The 17,637-nt window shown below is 36.2% G+C and overlaps 1 protein-coding gene across 4 annotated transcripts in view; it reads right to left on the minus strand.

Annotated features, from left to right (window-relative positions):
• Window positions 1–10,719: 10,719 nt before the first annotated feature.
• Window positions 10,720–17,637, minus strand: part of LOC148029084 (endonuclease 4-like) — a 72,499-nt gene continuing 65,581 nt past the window's right edge. For 2 of the 4 annotated variants that reach the window (XM_087687846.1, XM_087687842.1), the window contains 2 exons: window positions 11,043–11,116; window positions 10,720–10,967 (listed from right to left, as the gene is read on the minus strand). In XM_087687846.1, coding sequence (XP_087543972.1) covers window position 10,967; window positions 11,043–11,116 — 75 coding nt within the window. In that variant the 3' untranslated portion in view covers window positions 10,720–10,966. Of the gene's footprint in view, window positions 10,968–11,042; window positions 11,117–14,739; window positions 15,084–17,637 lie in introns of those variants that run through there. The other 2 variants (XM_087687847.1, XM_087687845.1) reach the window with 1 other exon arrangement.

Raw genomic sequence — 17,637 nt, forward strand, 5'->3', positions numbered from 1 at the left:
TACAAATAAGGAATCTTGAGTCACAACACAAGTGGTCATAAGCTCTTCACCTATAATAAAGCCACTATCATCCCAACCTGAGTCCCCAAATGGTTATTGTTTGGAAGATATCATAATAAAAAATATTCTCAATTAGGATTTAAATGCCCTTTTGTTAGAATGTGCAATTGAGTCCATAAAAAAGAAACATGAGTAGATCCACTCACCTACCCCTACCATGGAGGCATGGCCAAGAGTATCAAAAGAAGGAACATAGTAGCTATAACTTTTCAAAGATCTGTATATCCAGAGTGACCCACGCTAAAAAACCTACTTACTCTAGCCCATTGACCTAGTCCCTTTTTTGGCCATTTTGTTTAAAAACAAATCAGTAATTGCACTAATCCTTCTTTTATCACCACCCATAATTACCTCAAACTCCTCATTAGGCTTCTACAACAACTAGTAACACCTTATCAAGACGGGCTATCATTATTATTTTTCCATGTTAACGTAAGAATCGATCAAGTGGTGATGGTTTGCCTTCACCTCTAAGCCTTACTTATACTTGCATTTTGTACTCAATTCTTGCTAGAGAACATGGTGGACAACAAGTTTGCCATGTGCACGTATCCCTTCTACCTGGAGTCATCTCTGTAACTATGTGAATTTTTCAAAGAATATATTCTCAACAAAAGATGTTTTCAACAAACACTTAGGCCACTCCATGAGTGATTATTTTCTTCTCATTCAGTCACTTGTCCTTTGTTTGTTCATTATATTATTTAAAAAGACAAAATAATTAAAAAGAAAGAAAAATAACAAATTAGACAAAAAGAAAATAAAAAACCACACTACATCCTCAATGCACCTAGGGCAACACCTTGCCGAATTCCCCATATCACAACCTCAAGGTACATCAAGAGCATGGCATCTTTGTCTTGCATAAATGACCTATCACCTTGAGAATGTCATAGCACTACAACTCTCACCAATTGGGCCCTCAAGTGTGGGAAAACATTCCAAGCTTGCCCTAAATTCGACTCATCTACTAGCTGCACTTGTATGCATATAAACCAATTGCCCAAGTAAGGTAGACACACCCTATAAGTAGAGCATGAGTGACTTAATAGTTATAGTGGAGCTCTTCAAGACCCATCACCAATGGTGGCACGTAACCGTCATGATCCCTCAAGCATTGGCTATCACTATTCCTCCCCTCTTCAAGACAACTAATCTAAGATCGATTTTTTTAATACCACTACTCTAAGCCTATTCCCCAGTTCTTTTGCAATAATATGCCATCCTTCCCTATCAAGTCCCTCATCAAACATCCTAAAGCCTAGTAGTAGCACCATAGCTTTGGCATGTGGCATGGGACTAGCACTCATTTAAGAAGGAGATACCATTAAAAATGCAAGAGAAAAGGGAACTACAAATTTTTGAAAAAAAACTTATATTATTATTTTGTTGACAATTGGGGCTTCTACATGTGCAATTCATAACAACCAATTGATACTTTGAAGCTATCGATTGTATTAGCCAATTTTTGGTTAAAGATTGAGGTCTAAGAACATAAATAGAAGCATGACTAGTCAAAAAGGCCACAAAAGGGACAGGATGCCCAAGGTACATGGGGAAACCCTTATCCTAAATTTATTGTATAAAAAGGATAAGAACTAATGGAAAAGGCTATTCGTGTGTGTGTAAACTTTGGTTTTTATGTTCTTACAAGCTTTTCCTTGAGAATGAAAGTGAAAGAGAGTGAGGGACATGGAGTGTAAAGCTCTTTGCATTCTATCCTTTTCCTCCATCCCAACATGGTGATGCCTTTGTGAGCAAGAGTATATGAATTGAGAGTGTGAGAGGATAAGGGACGCACAACAAGAAATTAGTCTTCTTCTCCTTGAGCTCATCATGGGTATATCCTCTCCATTGGAGTGATAATGAAGCAACATCAAAGACAAAGGAGCATGTGGTTGGATCAAGAACCAAATAAACCAATACAAAACTACAACAAAAGAGGTAAGTATAGGTAAAAATGTTATCCCATCTTATACGGATTTTTTGTGTGAGTAGGCCAAGCGAGAGCTAGTTATGGCATATGTCGACCTCTCGAAATAATAAGAGCATGTCAAATGGTCCTAATATCAAGATTGAAGAGCATGACTGACATCAAGAACTTGCCCCTATACACATAAATGGAGTGCCTATGGACCACACCATGTGTTAATCTTGAGATCAAGAGAGACACATATAGTCTCAAGAAAACTTTATTGCCATGCTATTACACTTATAGCCCTATTGCACATGTAACCCGTGCCATACCTTTAGCTTTATGTTGCCTATAGTTTGCCTATAGTGAGCCCTCACCCTGGACAACATCATTGCTACAAGCCACTAGAGGTTTGTCAGTCCATCATTATTTGTAGCTTATGATTACAAGGGTGCCAGACCTAGATGGATGAATGCATATTCATTTGTGCATTTTTGATCCTTTGATTACTCAAGATCTCTCATGTCGCAAGTATCCTTGTTATAGCATCTCTTTAACCTCATGTCATCAAAGAAGCTACTCTCCTTTCAAGCTTGGCTATCAAAAAAACATAAAAAAGGATAGATGAAAAATTGAAATTCATGGTGTTGTAGTCTAGAAGATGTCAATGAGCTCCAAAGCTCCATCAATTTTGATTGTTGCTCCTCTTCACATGAACCCATGCTTCTTGATCCCACATCACTCACATGCAAGAAATTGATATCCTTTGCTCATTCCAATAAATCAAAGAGCTTTGTGTGTGTGTGTGTGTGTGTGTGTGTGTGTACCTATTCCTCTTCCTTTCTCTCACTTTGTGACTACTCTCACAAGAAGCAACAAAAGCAAGTAAGAAGATGAGTGAGGCTTCAAATGAAAAAAAAAAATGGCTTCTCTCTCCCCTCAATCAATCCAAGAGGCAATGGTGGTCATTTCTCTCAATAGAGAGCTCATAGTTTGAAGCACAAAAAGACAAAAGAAGCAAAAGAATAAGTCATGTTCTAGTTTGTAACCACAAGAATGATTTCATTTCAACTTTTTCCACTTTAAATATGGTTGGCCTCTTTTAGATTCAAGCAACCTCTTACTCCTAGCACCATTTGTGGTCATTTCATAACTCACAACCTGTAGAAATTATATAGCACAACAAGCAAAATCTAAGTAAGGAGTAGAGTACACACAACAAATATGAGAAGAATAGAAATTACTTTAATTTCAAACAAACCAATATGAAGATGGCTCCATCCACTTGTACACTTCCATTTTGAAGCTTAGATGGTGATCCAGATAGATGATAGGTGAAGAGCTTAAGGGTAGTTGGAAGAACTCTGATTGGGTGAAATATATATTGATGATGGCTTTTAAGGGAACTTCCTTCTATAGCCTACACCCTGCAACTGAATGCATTGTGCCTCAAGTTGCTACTAGCAATAGTAAACAAAAAGAAAATTGGTACTATATAGTATATTCACCCATACATATATAATTATTACTTTAGCACACACATGCACTACTCACATATCCATGAATATTTAACTTCATGGAGTAGATATCCATTTTTTTGGTCAAACTAAATAAATAATAATGTATTCTAACTTTTTAAAAAATCATTCTCCATGTTCTTGGTCAAACTAAACAAATAGTAATGTACCCTAACTTGAAAAATTATAAAGGGTACTTAATATATATTCTATAGTCGAACTTCCATCATATAAATATTTTTTAAATAATGCCCATGTGATATTGCATTAAATAAATATTTACATCACCATTATGGATAAAATCTTGACCAAGACACTAAACAAGGGACTTTGAGAGTTTAGCTACATGCTTATAGATCGGCTCCTTCTTGGCAAGCTTCTTTAGCAAGTACTGAGCTACCATAAGGTCATTTCTGCTAAGATTAGCAAGAACCTCAAAAGGACTACAAGGATGACCAAAGACCAAATTGTTCCTTTCAGATGTGCTGCATAGTAGTACCATGGATAACATCCCCTTTTTTTTTACGCTTTGTTGAGGTTGCCACATCCCCAAGAAAAATTTGTTTCCAATTAACACTATGGTGCAAATTTACCTTCTCCATAGCCTTTCTCACCTTGCAATCCTAGAAATCAACATGCTTGCATGAATTTACCAATCATGTCCTATGCGTCTTGTTAGCTATAATCCTCTAGAGAAGCATGTTGATCTTCAATGATGGAGTGGCCCACTAAGCTTCCTTTATGTTGAGATGGCAAGCTCAACACGTGGGAACATTGATGATGGACCACCTGGCTAGATGGGTTTGCATGTCTACACTTAGCACATCAATGGTCATTATGATCCTCATGGCCATTGACTTATCACTTATTATATTTAATTTGTTGCACCTACCTATAACTGGCATAGTTATAATGCTAGTCAATTAGTATAGTCAGTTATGCACTGTTTGACTTAGTAGGCCACTTTCCTTTATGTTGTATCTTATCTATACTTTGTGTACATAGTATTGTGTGTGGACGAAGAAGAAAAAACCAGCAAGAAAGAGTTTTGGCCTCCATCTCTCTTCTTGTGTTCTTGAGTGAGCTTTTTCTTGTGTGTATGGTGTGTGTTTGGCACAACAACTCGAGCAAGTTCCCCCACCACGCAATTCTTGACACTTTGGCCTCTTCTTCTAGATCATGAATGCACTTCAATGCTCAAACTTCTTTCAAGACACCATAGTCTTTTGAAACTAGTGAGAATTGGGTTCTTGAAAGTCAATCCTTTTCTTAGAAGTAGTCACAAGCTTTCCTTGAGGATTGAGCTAGTATTTTAGAAGCTTAGCATCATTCCTACATGTTGAAGTAGGCCAACCATCCTTCATTTTGGATACGACCCCTTGTAACCATGAGGCCTATTCACCGTTCAATCCAAATTGTCCAACATTCCTTTTTATACTTATAAGGAATGAACTAGTATTATCCCATATATTAGACCAACACACAATATCTTTCCTTTGAATCCCATAGCTAAGCTTAGGTTTCTGATTAGTTGGGTCAAAATCATCCTTTAATGCACATGAATAAAGCCACCAACAAAAAGCAAAGATGCATCTTCTTTACCACTTGGGGCACCATCCCAAGAAAGGATGGGGATAAATTTCTTCCAAGCATTAGTTAGTTGCTGAGGAACTATGGACTACTTGATTGAGATTCTCATAGTGTCTACAAGCAACACATCATGCCACTTTATATTAGGTCAAACTTTGCCATATATTTTTGCTCTAGCCAAACCCCTTCATCATGATGATAACCCATGGCTATCCTCTAGGGATCTACGTCTTAGCCTTGCCCTTGAGGGGCTCAAGACTAGCACCACCTACATCTGTGGGGGGAGTCAAATGTTCCCATTGCAATTGCATGCTAACCTTTGACATCTCCAAATGACCAAAGAACCATCCAAGAGAGTGCTTTAACCTCAACCAAATTCAGAGTCAAAGGGGGGAACAAGGTTTCAATAAACACCACAATAGGAGAGAGAGAACAATATGCAAGAGAGTAAATCTACCTACAAAACTAGATATGAAGGGAAGCCTAGTAGCAACTTTGGATTGAATTCTAAAGAGAAAATTTAGACCGAATTCTAGAAAAAAATTCTAAAGAGAAAATTTAGATTGAATTCTAGAAAAGAACCATTCAAAGCCATCCTTGAAAGTGAGACTTGATGCTTGACATCAACAGAAGTCCACATCTCAACATTATTGAAATAAATTTTTTTAAAAGTTGAGCTCCTCTTCATGATGCATTTGTATGTGTGTTGTGCTAGGTGACACATTGACCATCATTATTAGACATTAGGGTAGCTACATCAATCAAACCAAGTGAGGTTGATGCATCCTTCCAAGGATCCCTTTCTTCTTTGATCATATTTCCCAATCCATGAGAGCAATCATCACTACATAAGGTCATATTCCAATCCTCAAATAGTATTGCACTATCACCACACATACATGACTTGATCCATTGCCATGTGTGGGCTCTTACTCATTGGGTGCACACTCAGAATATCAATCAAGTGACTCTCCTAGAATGGTAATTCTAATGCCTAGAACATTACTTGATTGATCATTAGCAATATGTTGTGCTTTAAATATCTTCTTAACAGAAATCAAAAGATCATTGCACACTAGAGATGTTGGGTGCACACTCAGAATATCAATCAAGTGACTCTCCTAGAATTACCTAGGCTCTGATACCACGAGTGAGGTGCCTCCTCCAACAAACTCGGAGGAGTCCTCTTAGCAGTCGACTAAAATTTGTATCCATGCACATCACCATCCCGTCTCCCCATGGGAAACCTTGGACTTAGTTGAACATGGGAATCTCAGTTCTACTTCACAAGGGAAGTGTGGACGACAAGTCACCCCTAACAGCAATCTAATGCCCATCTAAGAAAGACCACTTTGTAATCAATCAAAGGTAGGAGTGAGGTTAACACTGCACTTGGTTCAAAAAGAGTGAGAGACGGAGGAGAGTGTAACTCGATTCCCTTACCCATAAGGTAAAATCTCAGCTCCAACCTCCTAAAATGGTATTAAACCTAGTAACTAATCCTACCGATATTGGGAGTGTCACAATTTAATAAGCTCTATCTAATGTCGAGTGAAAAGTTACCCGACTTATTTGGTCCACCCAGCCATAGGCATTTGGTTGTCACGATCAAAGCCTCCCACTTTCCTCGATGGGTTTGCTTGGTTTTCTAATTAGTAAAGCATACTGTTTGGACATATAAAATGAGCTTCCTTTTATTACTTCGTTAAACTTAGTTCGTTAAACTCAATCTTTAGCACACAAAAAACAATTCGAAAATCAGATACTTTATTTCAGCATCACTCCACAGAGTGGTACAAAACCATCTTTCCATAGAAAGACATCGTCCAGCCTAGGATAGGACCTTCCAATCCCTCGAAATTGGGCTGTATGTGATCGCACTCCATCCGTGGTTAACACGAAATTTACTAGCTCAAAGCCCCTCTAAGCTTCCCTAAGCTGGCTCCTACATAATAGGGGCACTTACCACTCGACCCTTTGCCCTCTCAAGTGCTCGAGTGATCAAATATCAAAAACACCTATCTCCCTCAAGAGCATAGGACCCCCATCCGCATGTGAGTTTTTCCACACTTTGCAGAGTGTTAGGGAGCGTTGGGTTGGGGATCCCAATGTCCCGAACCACCACAATCCACAACTCGTTCGGCTGTGCAAGCTCAGAATCATAAAAACCATAACTCATCATTCACAAATCCAAAAGCACTCATAACCATAAAACATTTTTAACACAATTGTCAATGCGATGCATAGAATCTATCCCCTTCATCAATTTATGTATTTCTTCCTAAAAGCATTTGATAATACTAACATGCTTTTACAAGTCTGAGTAAGTTTTACTAATCGTGATCCTTTTCTTATGTACTAACCTGATTATCTCCGTTTGGCCATCCATTATGATCACAGTTTATGGCCGCAACCTCGGTTTGTTATGGAATAACTAGTCCTTCGGGTTGAATGGATTCAGGGTTCACTTCCGCTTGCACTTCAACAGCAGCAACTACTTCCTTGCGGTTGAAAGCTCTCTGAGCATGACCTCGCTTAACATCTCGACGTCTCTTGGGAGCCATGGAAAAAGCTAATGGATTCGAGCAATGCTTCCACGTAGGTGTGGAGAGAGAGAGAGAGAGAGAGAGAGAGAGAGAGAGACTTGGCTACTTGCAGCAGCAGAGCTTCATCGCGTCAACAGCAGAGAGAATTCTCCACGGGTCGTTGTGTGTAGGTGTATTCGTGTGTGTCTATCGTGACGCTCTATCCCTGTTTTGTATAGTAACCGGGGGGGACAAAGAGACGACGCTTACTTTTTAGCATTTTTTGATGATGTCATTGATGATAAAGAGAGAACACTTACTTTTAGCGTTTTTGACGATGTCAATAATGACATCAAGGAGGGGGGCTCAGTTTCTTTTGTAGCGTGAAGATACATATTGATGAATTTATGGACGAAGACGCATCGCGTGTTGTGACGTCGGGCAGCATCTCTCCAGGCATACTACTAAGGTGGCGACTAAGGCATAGACCTTGGCATCTTGGCCTTGGCATACTTAGCAATGGGCTACGAGGGCTTCGTTGGCACCGTTGGATGTGCGTGCACTTAACTACCAAGTAGCTATCAACTAGGCTAGTTTTTTTTGTTGTTCTATACTACAAACATAGTCTTAATAAGCTAGTCTTGGAAGGCTTTCCCAAGTCTTTCTTCCATGAATTGGCATATAATACCTCATTAATAATAATAATTATCTTCATAATTAGAGCTAGTTTTTAAAAATGTGCAACCATAAAGTAATGTTTTTTTGGGAATGTATACACACGTTTATTAAAATAAAGTACGTCTTTTTTGGAGAGATGAATGTGTTGATATCCCATTATGATCAATGCTTGACTCATTTCTAAATCATTCTTTATGATGTGATTGAAAAATGGTTTTTAAAATACGAAATATTTCTAATTCTTAAGTATTTTCTCGATTTTGGCAAAGGCCTACTTCAAGTTGGGATTTTTATTTAAGTTTTGAGTATCAAAAGCAAGGTCACTTAGCACCTATCTAGGAATGCCAAGCCATATACCATTATCATTGTTACTTTCTAACGAGAATGCAATCTAATGAGCTTTATTAACTTTAAGTAGTCTAATGTTCTTTATTATTACATTATGAAATTCTTTGATTATAAGTGCAAGAAATGGAGAAAATACTAACACATCATCCACCATGCCAATACAAGAGTAAATTGTATCTTTTGCTACTACTTCACCTATCCATATTGTATACAAAGATGAATATTTCAAGTTATGACATATGATACCAAATTGTGACATATGAAAAATTGGAAAATTTTCCACATCCCAAAATAGCTATCATCTAATGCTATGACTATCTAGATGGAAAATAAACAGTGAACAATACATCACACATGAGTATAAAATGATGTCTAAGGTAGATACAATGTGGTGCTGCTCAAGAGGCACTCTCATCCCAAGATATCTCCCATGGGTCTATCTAGCATAGAGAGGTTGACGTGGCGAGGTGATGCAAATGATGCCTTTTGTGAGGGCATGGGCCAATTAGGCTTGGGTAACAAGCTATGCATCTCTCTATGGCTATGTCTAGGGTGGTTCCCCATGGTGGGGCCATCAAGGAAACAAAAAATTAAAAAGAAAGAGAGTGTAAGCACATGAGAAAAGTTTGCTTATTTCATAATGCTATTTTGTGACGACAGCTTCATAAGATAGTGCAAAGGTTTCGTGAAGCAACCTAGCATTCCTCACACATAAAGAGCACAAGGAAAACTTGTTTTGTTTATGATAATAAATGTTTAATTGTGTTACTTTTTAATTTGCCCACAACTACCCCTAACTTAGATTTTAAGAAATTTACTTCAAATCATAATATTTGACTTGAATGGGGTGCTTTACATGGATCAAGATAAGTGCAAATAATGATTACTGATAATACATGGATGATTGTTGACGACTATAAATGTGTAAATCTATAAAAGATTTACCTCAACTACCTCGAGTGGTGCACAAAGTGTTGGTTCTGGCAATTATGGAACCAAAACTAAGACTTATGTTCAATAACAATAATATCTTTTAAGGTTTTTTGAGATAAACCATTTAATCACATATGTATCTTCAATTAAAATCTCTTAGCACAAGATCATGGTCATGTGTATACACCTCATAAGAGAAATTAACTATACCACCCCACTTAACATGTAACCAATATAAATAGTTCTAAGTCCTTGCTAATAAAAAGCCCACCTATGCTTGTATACTATGCTTTTCATAGCCTATATGGTCACATATCCAACAAAATCTTTAAAAAGCATTGAGTACTTAATATGTATCTTCAATTAAAATCTCTTAGCACAAGATCATGGTCATGTGTATACACCTCATATGAGAAATTAACTACACCTCATTTTTTGGTCAAGCAAAAACATGTAACCGATATAGACAATTCTAAGTTCTTGCTAATAAAAAGCCCACCTATGCTTGCCCACATACTATGCTTTCCACCATGTTCTATATGGTCACATATCCAACAAAATCCTTAAAAAGCTTGAAGTACTTAATGGTTCCTGAATAACACTTGCCTTACAAGTATTATGCTAACTGTGGTGTAGTGGGTTGTAATATTATTAATCTATTAATCAAAATTAAAATCTTAAATTAAATGCATCTTTAGTTTGATGTTTCAAAAAATCAAGACATTTGAACTATGATGTATCAAAATTCCCATTTAGTTAATGCTTCTATTTGCTTTTGGGTTTTTAAGCAAAATTTTATTATTTTCCATACTAGTTTTCTTTTTAAGTGTAAAAAAAGTTTTCTTTTGAGTATTTGAAAACATATTTGGAGTCAATGTTAGCATTTTACAAAACTTTCATGTAAAAATAATCACTTTTACATCTACATAAAGCCTTTCTTAATAAGAAAAAAAAAGCCAACATATTTTCTAATAGTTTTCTCAATTTCATCACCTTTGCTTAAGTTCAGATACATCAAATACTCTAATTTCATCACCTTTGCTTAAGGTGTGAACTCTCTTATTCAAATACATATCAAATACTCTAATGTTAATGTTAAAATCCTAGTGTTAAAACTCATAATATGACGGAACATGCTAACACATTTGCCATCTTAACATTTGAAATATCTCAATTCGGTTAGCACATGACTATCAAATTTAATGTCATAATCTCAAATCTAGAACTATGGTGGACACTCTTATACAAGATCCCTTTACCTTTTAAATGTCTTTACGCCAAAATACATTCGGTTTAGCTTTCAACCTTGTAAAAATATCGCATTTAGGATGGAAGCTAATCTTACCCCACCTTGAGCAAGTCTCTTTTGAACAACTGCAAGTCTTGACCAATAGTAATGATCTACAAAAACAAGCATCCATAAAAAGTACATAGCTTCAAGTAACACGATTAAATGTTTGTAGTATTTGTCATTACCATCTAAATTGGATCCTTTGGAGGCACTCATGTATGCCCACCAACAAGCTAATTTCACACTCTCCTTGGCATACCTAGTTTAAAAACTAGAAAACATCATGAAAGCTAGCATGGAAAGGTTTAGATCATTATTATACAAAAGTGTAGTGGCTCAATATTTTAATAGCCTAATTTAAAGAGAACGAATACATCAAAAAATATCTAAAAAAGAGTTGCATACTCAATGTTTGATCATCAAAAGAGTAACCTCACAAAATAAGGTAAAATTTTACCAAAAGATCTAAAGAGAGACTTCTATGAATTGTTGATTTCTAAATGATATGCAACCTTGATAACATATAGTATATTTGTTGTGAAAGATCAAGAGTTCAACTTCGAGTGGTTCTTACACTCAATGCAAACCTTTTGACACAATCGAATTTATAATAGTAATACATTTTTAGAACTCACATAAACATTGCAACAAACCTCTCTTTTGTTACTTAGAATATGAAAATATAAAACCTAGACATTGTAAGTTCAAAATAGTAAGAATCCTTACATTATAAATTTGAAGGCTTCTCAAAGTTTTGAATCTTATGTTATTGCTTTATGATTATTGGAGAGCTACATTTGATAATCAACATAACTCATTACATATAGAAGTAATCCATTAGATCCCTCCATTTAGTAGCTTTACTAGGTAAGTATGCCTACTTCCAAAGAAATTGTAATGCTACATATCTCATTATATGTTGCAAGTTCTTTCTACTTTGTATACCACAATATGATGCACCTTTCAATTTTATCAACTGCATTTATTAGGCTCTTTTGTTTGATACATGTTTAAGGGGTTAAAAGGGAGACTTGTCTTCTTTCCCAAAATGAGTAGTTTGTAATAACTTTTGCTTATAAAGTCTATATTTCACTTGATATTTTGGTTTAAAAGTTAAAGAGCTTACCAAAAAGGGCAAAATACAAACACAATATCCTCCTTATTAAGCCAAAGATATTAAGCATTATAGAGATTAGTCTTTAATCACTTAGTCATATTTGGTTGATTTTGAGGTGCTTATTAATATTTTTGGATCCTCATGTTAGATATGCTCAATGCTCCACCCTCGTAAGGTGCCATCAATGATCCATGGTGCTCTAACTTGTAAGGGCCCCATTATGAGGAGAAGTTATGTGTGAGCTCATTGACTTGTATGTCAAATGAGGTCTATGTGACGAAATGGCCAAAAGGTGATCGCAACTCCAAGCACAAGGCATCAAGTTGTGGGGTGTGGGAGTTATCATGGACCCCTATTTTGGGGTCCAACAGTAATGGCAATATTCCCTAGTTGACTAGGAAAGATTCATAATATGGTTGGACGTGCCGACTATACTACTGTCCCAAGCTACAAAAGGAACATCTCTCTAAAGCCATTGTCAATCTATCTTTCACCAAGTTAGAGTTACTCTAGCTAGTCTTAAGCTCTTCATCTATCATCTATCCAGATCCCCATTAAAGCTTCATAGTGGAAGCGCACAAGTGGACAGAGGTATCTTTGTATCAACTTGTTTAGAATTAAAGCAATTTCTATCCTTCTCATATTTACTATGTATTCTTTACTCCTTGCTCACATTTTGTTCGTTGTGCTATGTAATTTTTACATAGCATGAAAGTCTATCGGCTCTAAGGAGTGAAGAGCACGCGAGAGGTAAGGGCTTTAACAATGAAGATGATAAATGGCGTATGTTGTATTAGGTAGTGGTGCTTGTGCATCAAGTAGTGGTGTTGCTATACTAACCATTCAAATATTGAGATTTCATCCACCAACCTTTAGCAAAGGTAAGTTAGATGGTACAAACGACACTTTGTGAAAGTTTAAAATCATAACTTTCATTGGTTCTCATGAGCTTTTGAAATTTGTATTGGGGACTGACTCAGAACCACAATCCACCCCCAACCCATCAATTTTGAGTGTTATGATTCCTACAAATGTAGATCTTCTACAAGCTTGGAAATGAGGAAACGCAAATGCGTTGTATGCCTTACAAGTTGTTTTGACATTGATTCAATACACAACCAAGGCATCAAAGGCTTGTAACATATCGAGTAGTTAGTATGAAATATAAAAGCAAACAAGGATTCAAAACTTGGAGAATCAACTAGTAGTAGAGAAGTTTACTAAAGGAGAGACAACTGAAGCATTTATAACTTGGATCAAGAATGTGCGCAACAAAATGGTTGGTGGTAGGATACGAAAGACTAGTGAGGAGCTAGTTCAGAGATATCTTCGAATTTGTCCACAAAAGTTTGATGGATTGGTAAGTGCCCTAAACATTCAAGGGAGATCCCAAGCTTTGACATTTGAGAAATTTTATGCACTACTAATGAAGGAGAAGTTAAGGCTTACAGCCCGAGAAGGTAGGAGCAGTGGAGATGTTGCATTCTCCACCAATGTGAAAGGCAAAGGTGGCTCCTCTACCAATGGTAAGAAAAAGAAAGGTGGTAAGAAAAAATTTCAAGAGAGTGCTTCTACTGTAAGAAGAAAGGATATGCAATTGCAAATTATTGTGTTAAGAAGGCAAATGAAAATAATAGCACCCTGAAGATAAAAAAAGGAGATAGTCAACATAGTTGAAGTAGAGTTGGAGTTCTTCATGGCAACCATTAGGGAAGCATGTTTCTCGCCACAAGAAGTATCTACCACTGACTCATGGTTGTTAGATAGTGGTGTCTTCTAACAAAAAAGAAATGTATATATATTTCTATGTAACTTCTATAAGAATCTATCCCTTTGACGGTCCGAGATGATGCAAAATACCCTAATGAGAATAGATATACTATTTTCTTTGTTGTTACAAATATTGAACTTAAAAATCTTTCAAATGTGTTGTATATTCCAAAGATCAAGAGAAATCTATTATCGATTACTTCTATATCTTATATTGGCCCCATGAGGTGAGGATCATCAAGACATGTGCATAAATTATTGATAGTGTTCGCAACAAAGTCTTCAGTAAAGGAAAAAGAATGAACAACTTATATCAGCTAAGTGCTCTTATAACCACCACTCCTATGGGCACAAGCAAACTTTGGCATGAAAGATTTAGTTACATTGGTTTTGCAGTGTTAAAGGAGATGCATAAGCAAGGTATGATTACTCACCTATATGTAGTAATTGAAATAAAGGAACCGTGCAAAGCTTGTATGATGGGCAAGCAATAGAGAAAGACATTTCCACAAGAAAGTAAGGATAGAGCAATGGCTCCTCTAGAATTGGTGCATGTTGACTTGTGTGGTAAAATGTATACACAAGCCTTGGAGGGATCTTATTTTATATTGATTGTCCACAAGTACACTAGAAAGATGTGGGTGTAATTTCTTCGTGATAAGGCTCAAGCTTTTGGCAAGTTTAAAGAATGGCTAGAACTTGTTGAGATTGAAACATAGCAAGTGTAAAGAAGTTTAAAATAAATGGTGGTAGTGAGTTCAACACTCAAAGGAGTTTGAAGACTTTTGCGAGAGCAAAGGGGTTAAGTGTCAATTGGCAATGTCTTAAAAACCTCAACAAAATAGCATTGTTAAATGTCGAAGTTGCACCATTGTGAAAAGGGATTGCCTAACCAGTTTTGGGTAGAAGTTGTCAATATTACAGTTTACATTCTCAATTGAAGCTATACAAAGGCTCTTAAGAGCATATCTCCTTATGAGGCCTATTCTGATAAGAAAACATTTGTCTTACACTCTAGATCTTTTGGATGTGAATGTTATACATATGTTCCAAAGGATAAGAGAAACAAGTTAAAACCAAAAAGTACAAAATGTATCTTTCTGGGTTATAGTGATTAGCAGAAGACTTACAAATTGCATGACTAAGAGACAGAGAATATTATAGCGAGCCGTGATGCGTGTTCGAAGAGAGTAGCCACATATTGTGGAGGAGGAGAATACAAGTTCTTCCACTTTATCATCCAACGAAGTAGTCCACTGTGAACTTGTTCCAAGATCTATCCCTATCCTCAAGGAGAAGAAACCATCATCTTCAAATGATAAGGAGAAATTTCACCAACCTGCAATCATGCCACCAAAAAAGCCATTGCCATGATGGATGAAGCATCTCTATGATCACAATAATCCTATGCCTAGCACTATTGCAAAAAAGGCAAATAAACCAAGGAGGTCTTAGAGAATAGAGAAGCAAAGAAATGTTTTTGCTCGCATAGTCAATATAGCCTTGATAGTCGAGATTATGAGAAAAGTAAAGAAGACAATAGACTTGGAAGAAGTACTTAATGATCCAGTATGGAAAGCCGCTATGCAAGCTGAGTATGACAGTATAATGAAGAATGATACTTGGGAGCTAGTGGATCGACTAGAAAAGAAGGAGATTATTGACACCAAGTGGGTTTGGAAGGTAAAGTACAAGGTTGATTGAAGCTTAGAAAAGTACAAATCCAGATTAGTTGCACATGGATTTTTATAAGTTGAAGGATTTGATTTTAAAAAATCATTCGCTTAAACTACTAGAATAACCACTATTTGCACAATACTTGTAGTGGCCACTCGTAAGAAATGGCCAATTTACTAAATGGATATTAAATCAACATTCTTAAATGGTGACCTCAAGAAGGAGGTGTACATGGCTTAACCACTAGAGTTTGAGGTCCCCATTCTGAGAACAAAGTTTGTAAGCTAAAGAAGGCATTGTATGGGTTGAAACAAGCCCCTAGACCATAGTACTAGTGGATAGATAAAAAAAATTTAGGCTTAAATTTCAAAAGATATGCCTCAGATATGCTAACTTGAATGTTTACAAGGATGGTGAAAATTTTGTAGCGATTGTCCTATATATGAATAACCTTCTATTATAGGTGACTATGAAGATACAATCCATCAAATTCGAAAGGCTTTGAGCTCTGAGTTTGAAATGACAAACTTGGGCTTGTTACATTGTTATTTGGAGATAGAAGTCTTGCAAAATCTTCATCTTTTAAAAGAAGTATATATGGGAGTTTTTGAAAGCATTTGGCATGACCGATTGTAAGGAGATAGCTACACCTATGGAGATCAATGTGAAGTCATTCGTTGAGGATTCATAAGTACTAGCAAATATTGGAAGATACATGAGATTGGTCGGTAGTCTCATCTACTTATGTAATACTAGACCATATATTAGTTTTGTTGGTGGTATTTTGAGTAGATTCTCAAATAAACTACAAGAAAGTCATTGAAAAGCTAGGATGAAAATACTTAAATACCTAAAGGAAACTCTTGCATGCGGTATCACATATGGTTTTGGAAGTGCTCTTGTGAAAAATTATGACTCGGAATGGATAGATGACAGTGATTCCAAGATATCAATTTATGGATATTGTTTCTCTTTGGATTCAAGAATCTTCTCTTAGATCAATAAGAAGAAACTAACTGTAGCACTCTCCTCTACAAAAGCACAGTACAAGGCAACTTGTTATGCTGCATATGAAGCAGTATGCTTAAGAAGATCCTATAGCATATGGGAGTACAATATGAAGATCTGACAATGCTAAGATGTGACAATCAAAGTCACATTGCAATTGCCAAAAATCTAGTTTTTCACGCATGCACCAAACACATTGAGATCTAGTATCACTATGTGTGTGATTGGATCATGGATAAGATAATAGAGCTTAATGGAGAAGAATGTAACAAATATCTTCACCAAAACTCTTATGAAGGACCTGCTTCAAGTTCATCATCTTTAAAAACTCATTATTGGGCCAAGAATATAGTCCATGGACGTTTCCGGCCAAGTGGGGGGAGGGAGAGGGAAGGGATGTTAGATATGCTTAATACCCCACCCTTGTAAGATGCTACCAATGATCCATAGTGCTCTAAGTTGTAAGACCCCCATTATGAGAAAAAGCCATGTGTGAGCTTGAACATTGGTTGGACCCTGACTTGTATGTTAAATGAGGTATGTGTGACCAAATGGCAAAAATGTAAACCTTTGTGGATCTAGCCTTTGGATTAAATAGAGTAGTTATATTGATAGTGACTCAAGGCACAAAATATTGAGCTGCAGGGTGTGGAAGTTAGTAAGGACCCCTATTTTGGGGTTTAACGATAAAGAAATAAATTCTAAAATATTCTTTCATCGACTAGAAAAAGTTCATAATATTGTCAAACACACCAGCTACACTACCTTCTTAGGCTATAAAAGAAATATTCATCCAAAGCCATTATCAATCTATCTTTCACCTAGTCAAAGTTTTTCCAACTAGCCTTATGCTCTTTACCTATCATTTATTTAAATTGCTATCTAAGCTTCACGATGAAAGCACATGAGTAGATAAAGGTATCTTTATATTAACTCATTTGATAATTTAAAAAAAAATTCTATTCTTATCATATTTACTACATATTCTTTATTTCTCACTCAAATTCTGTTCGTTGTGCTATGCAGCTTTTACTCATATGATTTTTGCTAAACCTTTATGGCTATTTTAAGTATTAAATAAAATAGACTCTTACATATAAAGACTTCAATTTATCTTCATGTACACTCTTTTTCATTCAATGATTTTTACTAATTCTTTTACTATTTTATTTTTACTTATGACTTGTTAAATCTACATTTTGAAAGCA

Source organism: Lygodium microphyllum, chromosome 11 (genome assembly GCF_053477565.2).
Source record: "Lygodium microphyllum isolate KBCC chromosome 11, Lygodium_microphyllum_v1.1.10, whole genome shotgun sequence".
NCBI lineage: Eukaryota > Viridiplantae > Streptophyta > Polypodiopsida > Schizaeales > Lygodiaceae > Lygodium > Lygodium microphyllum.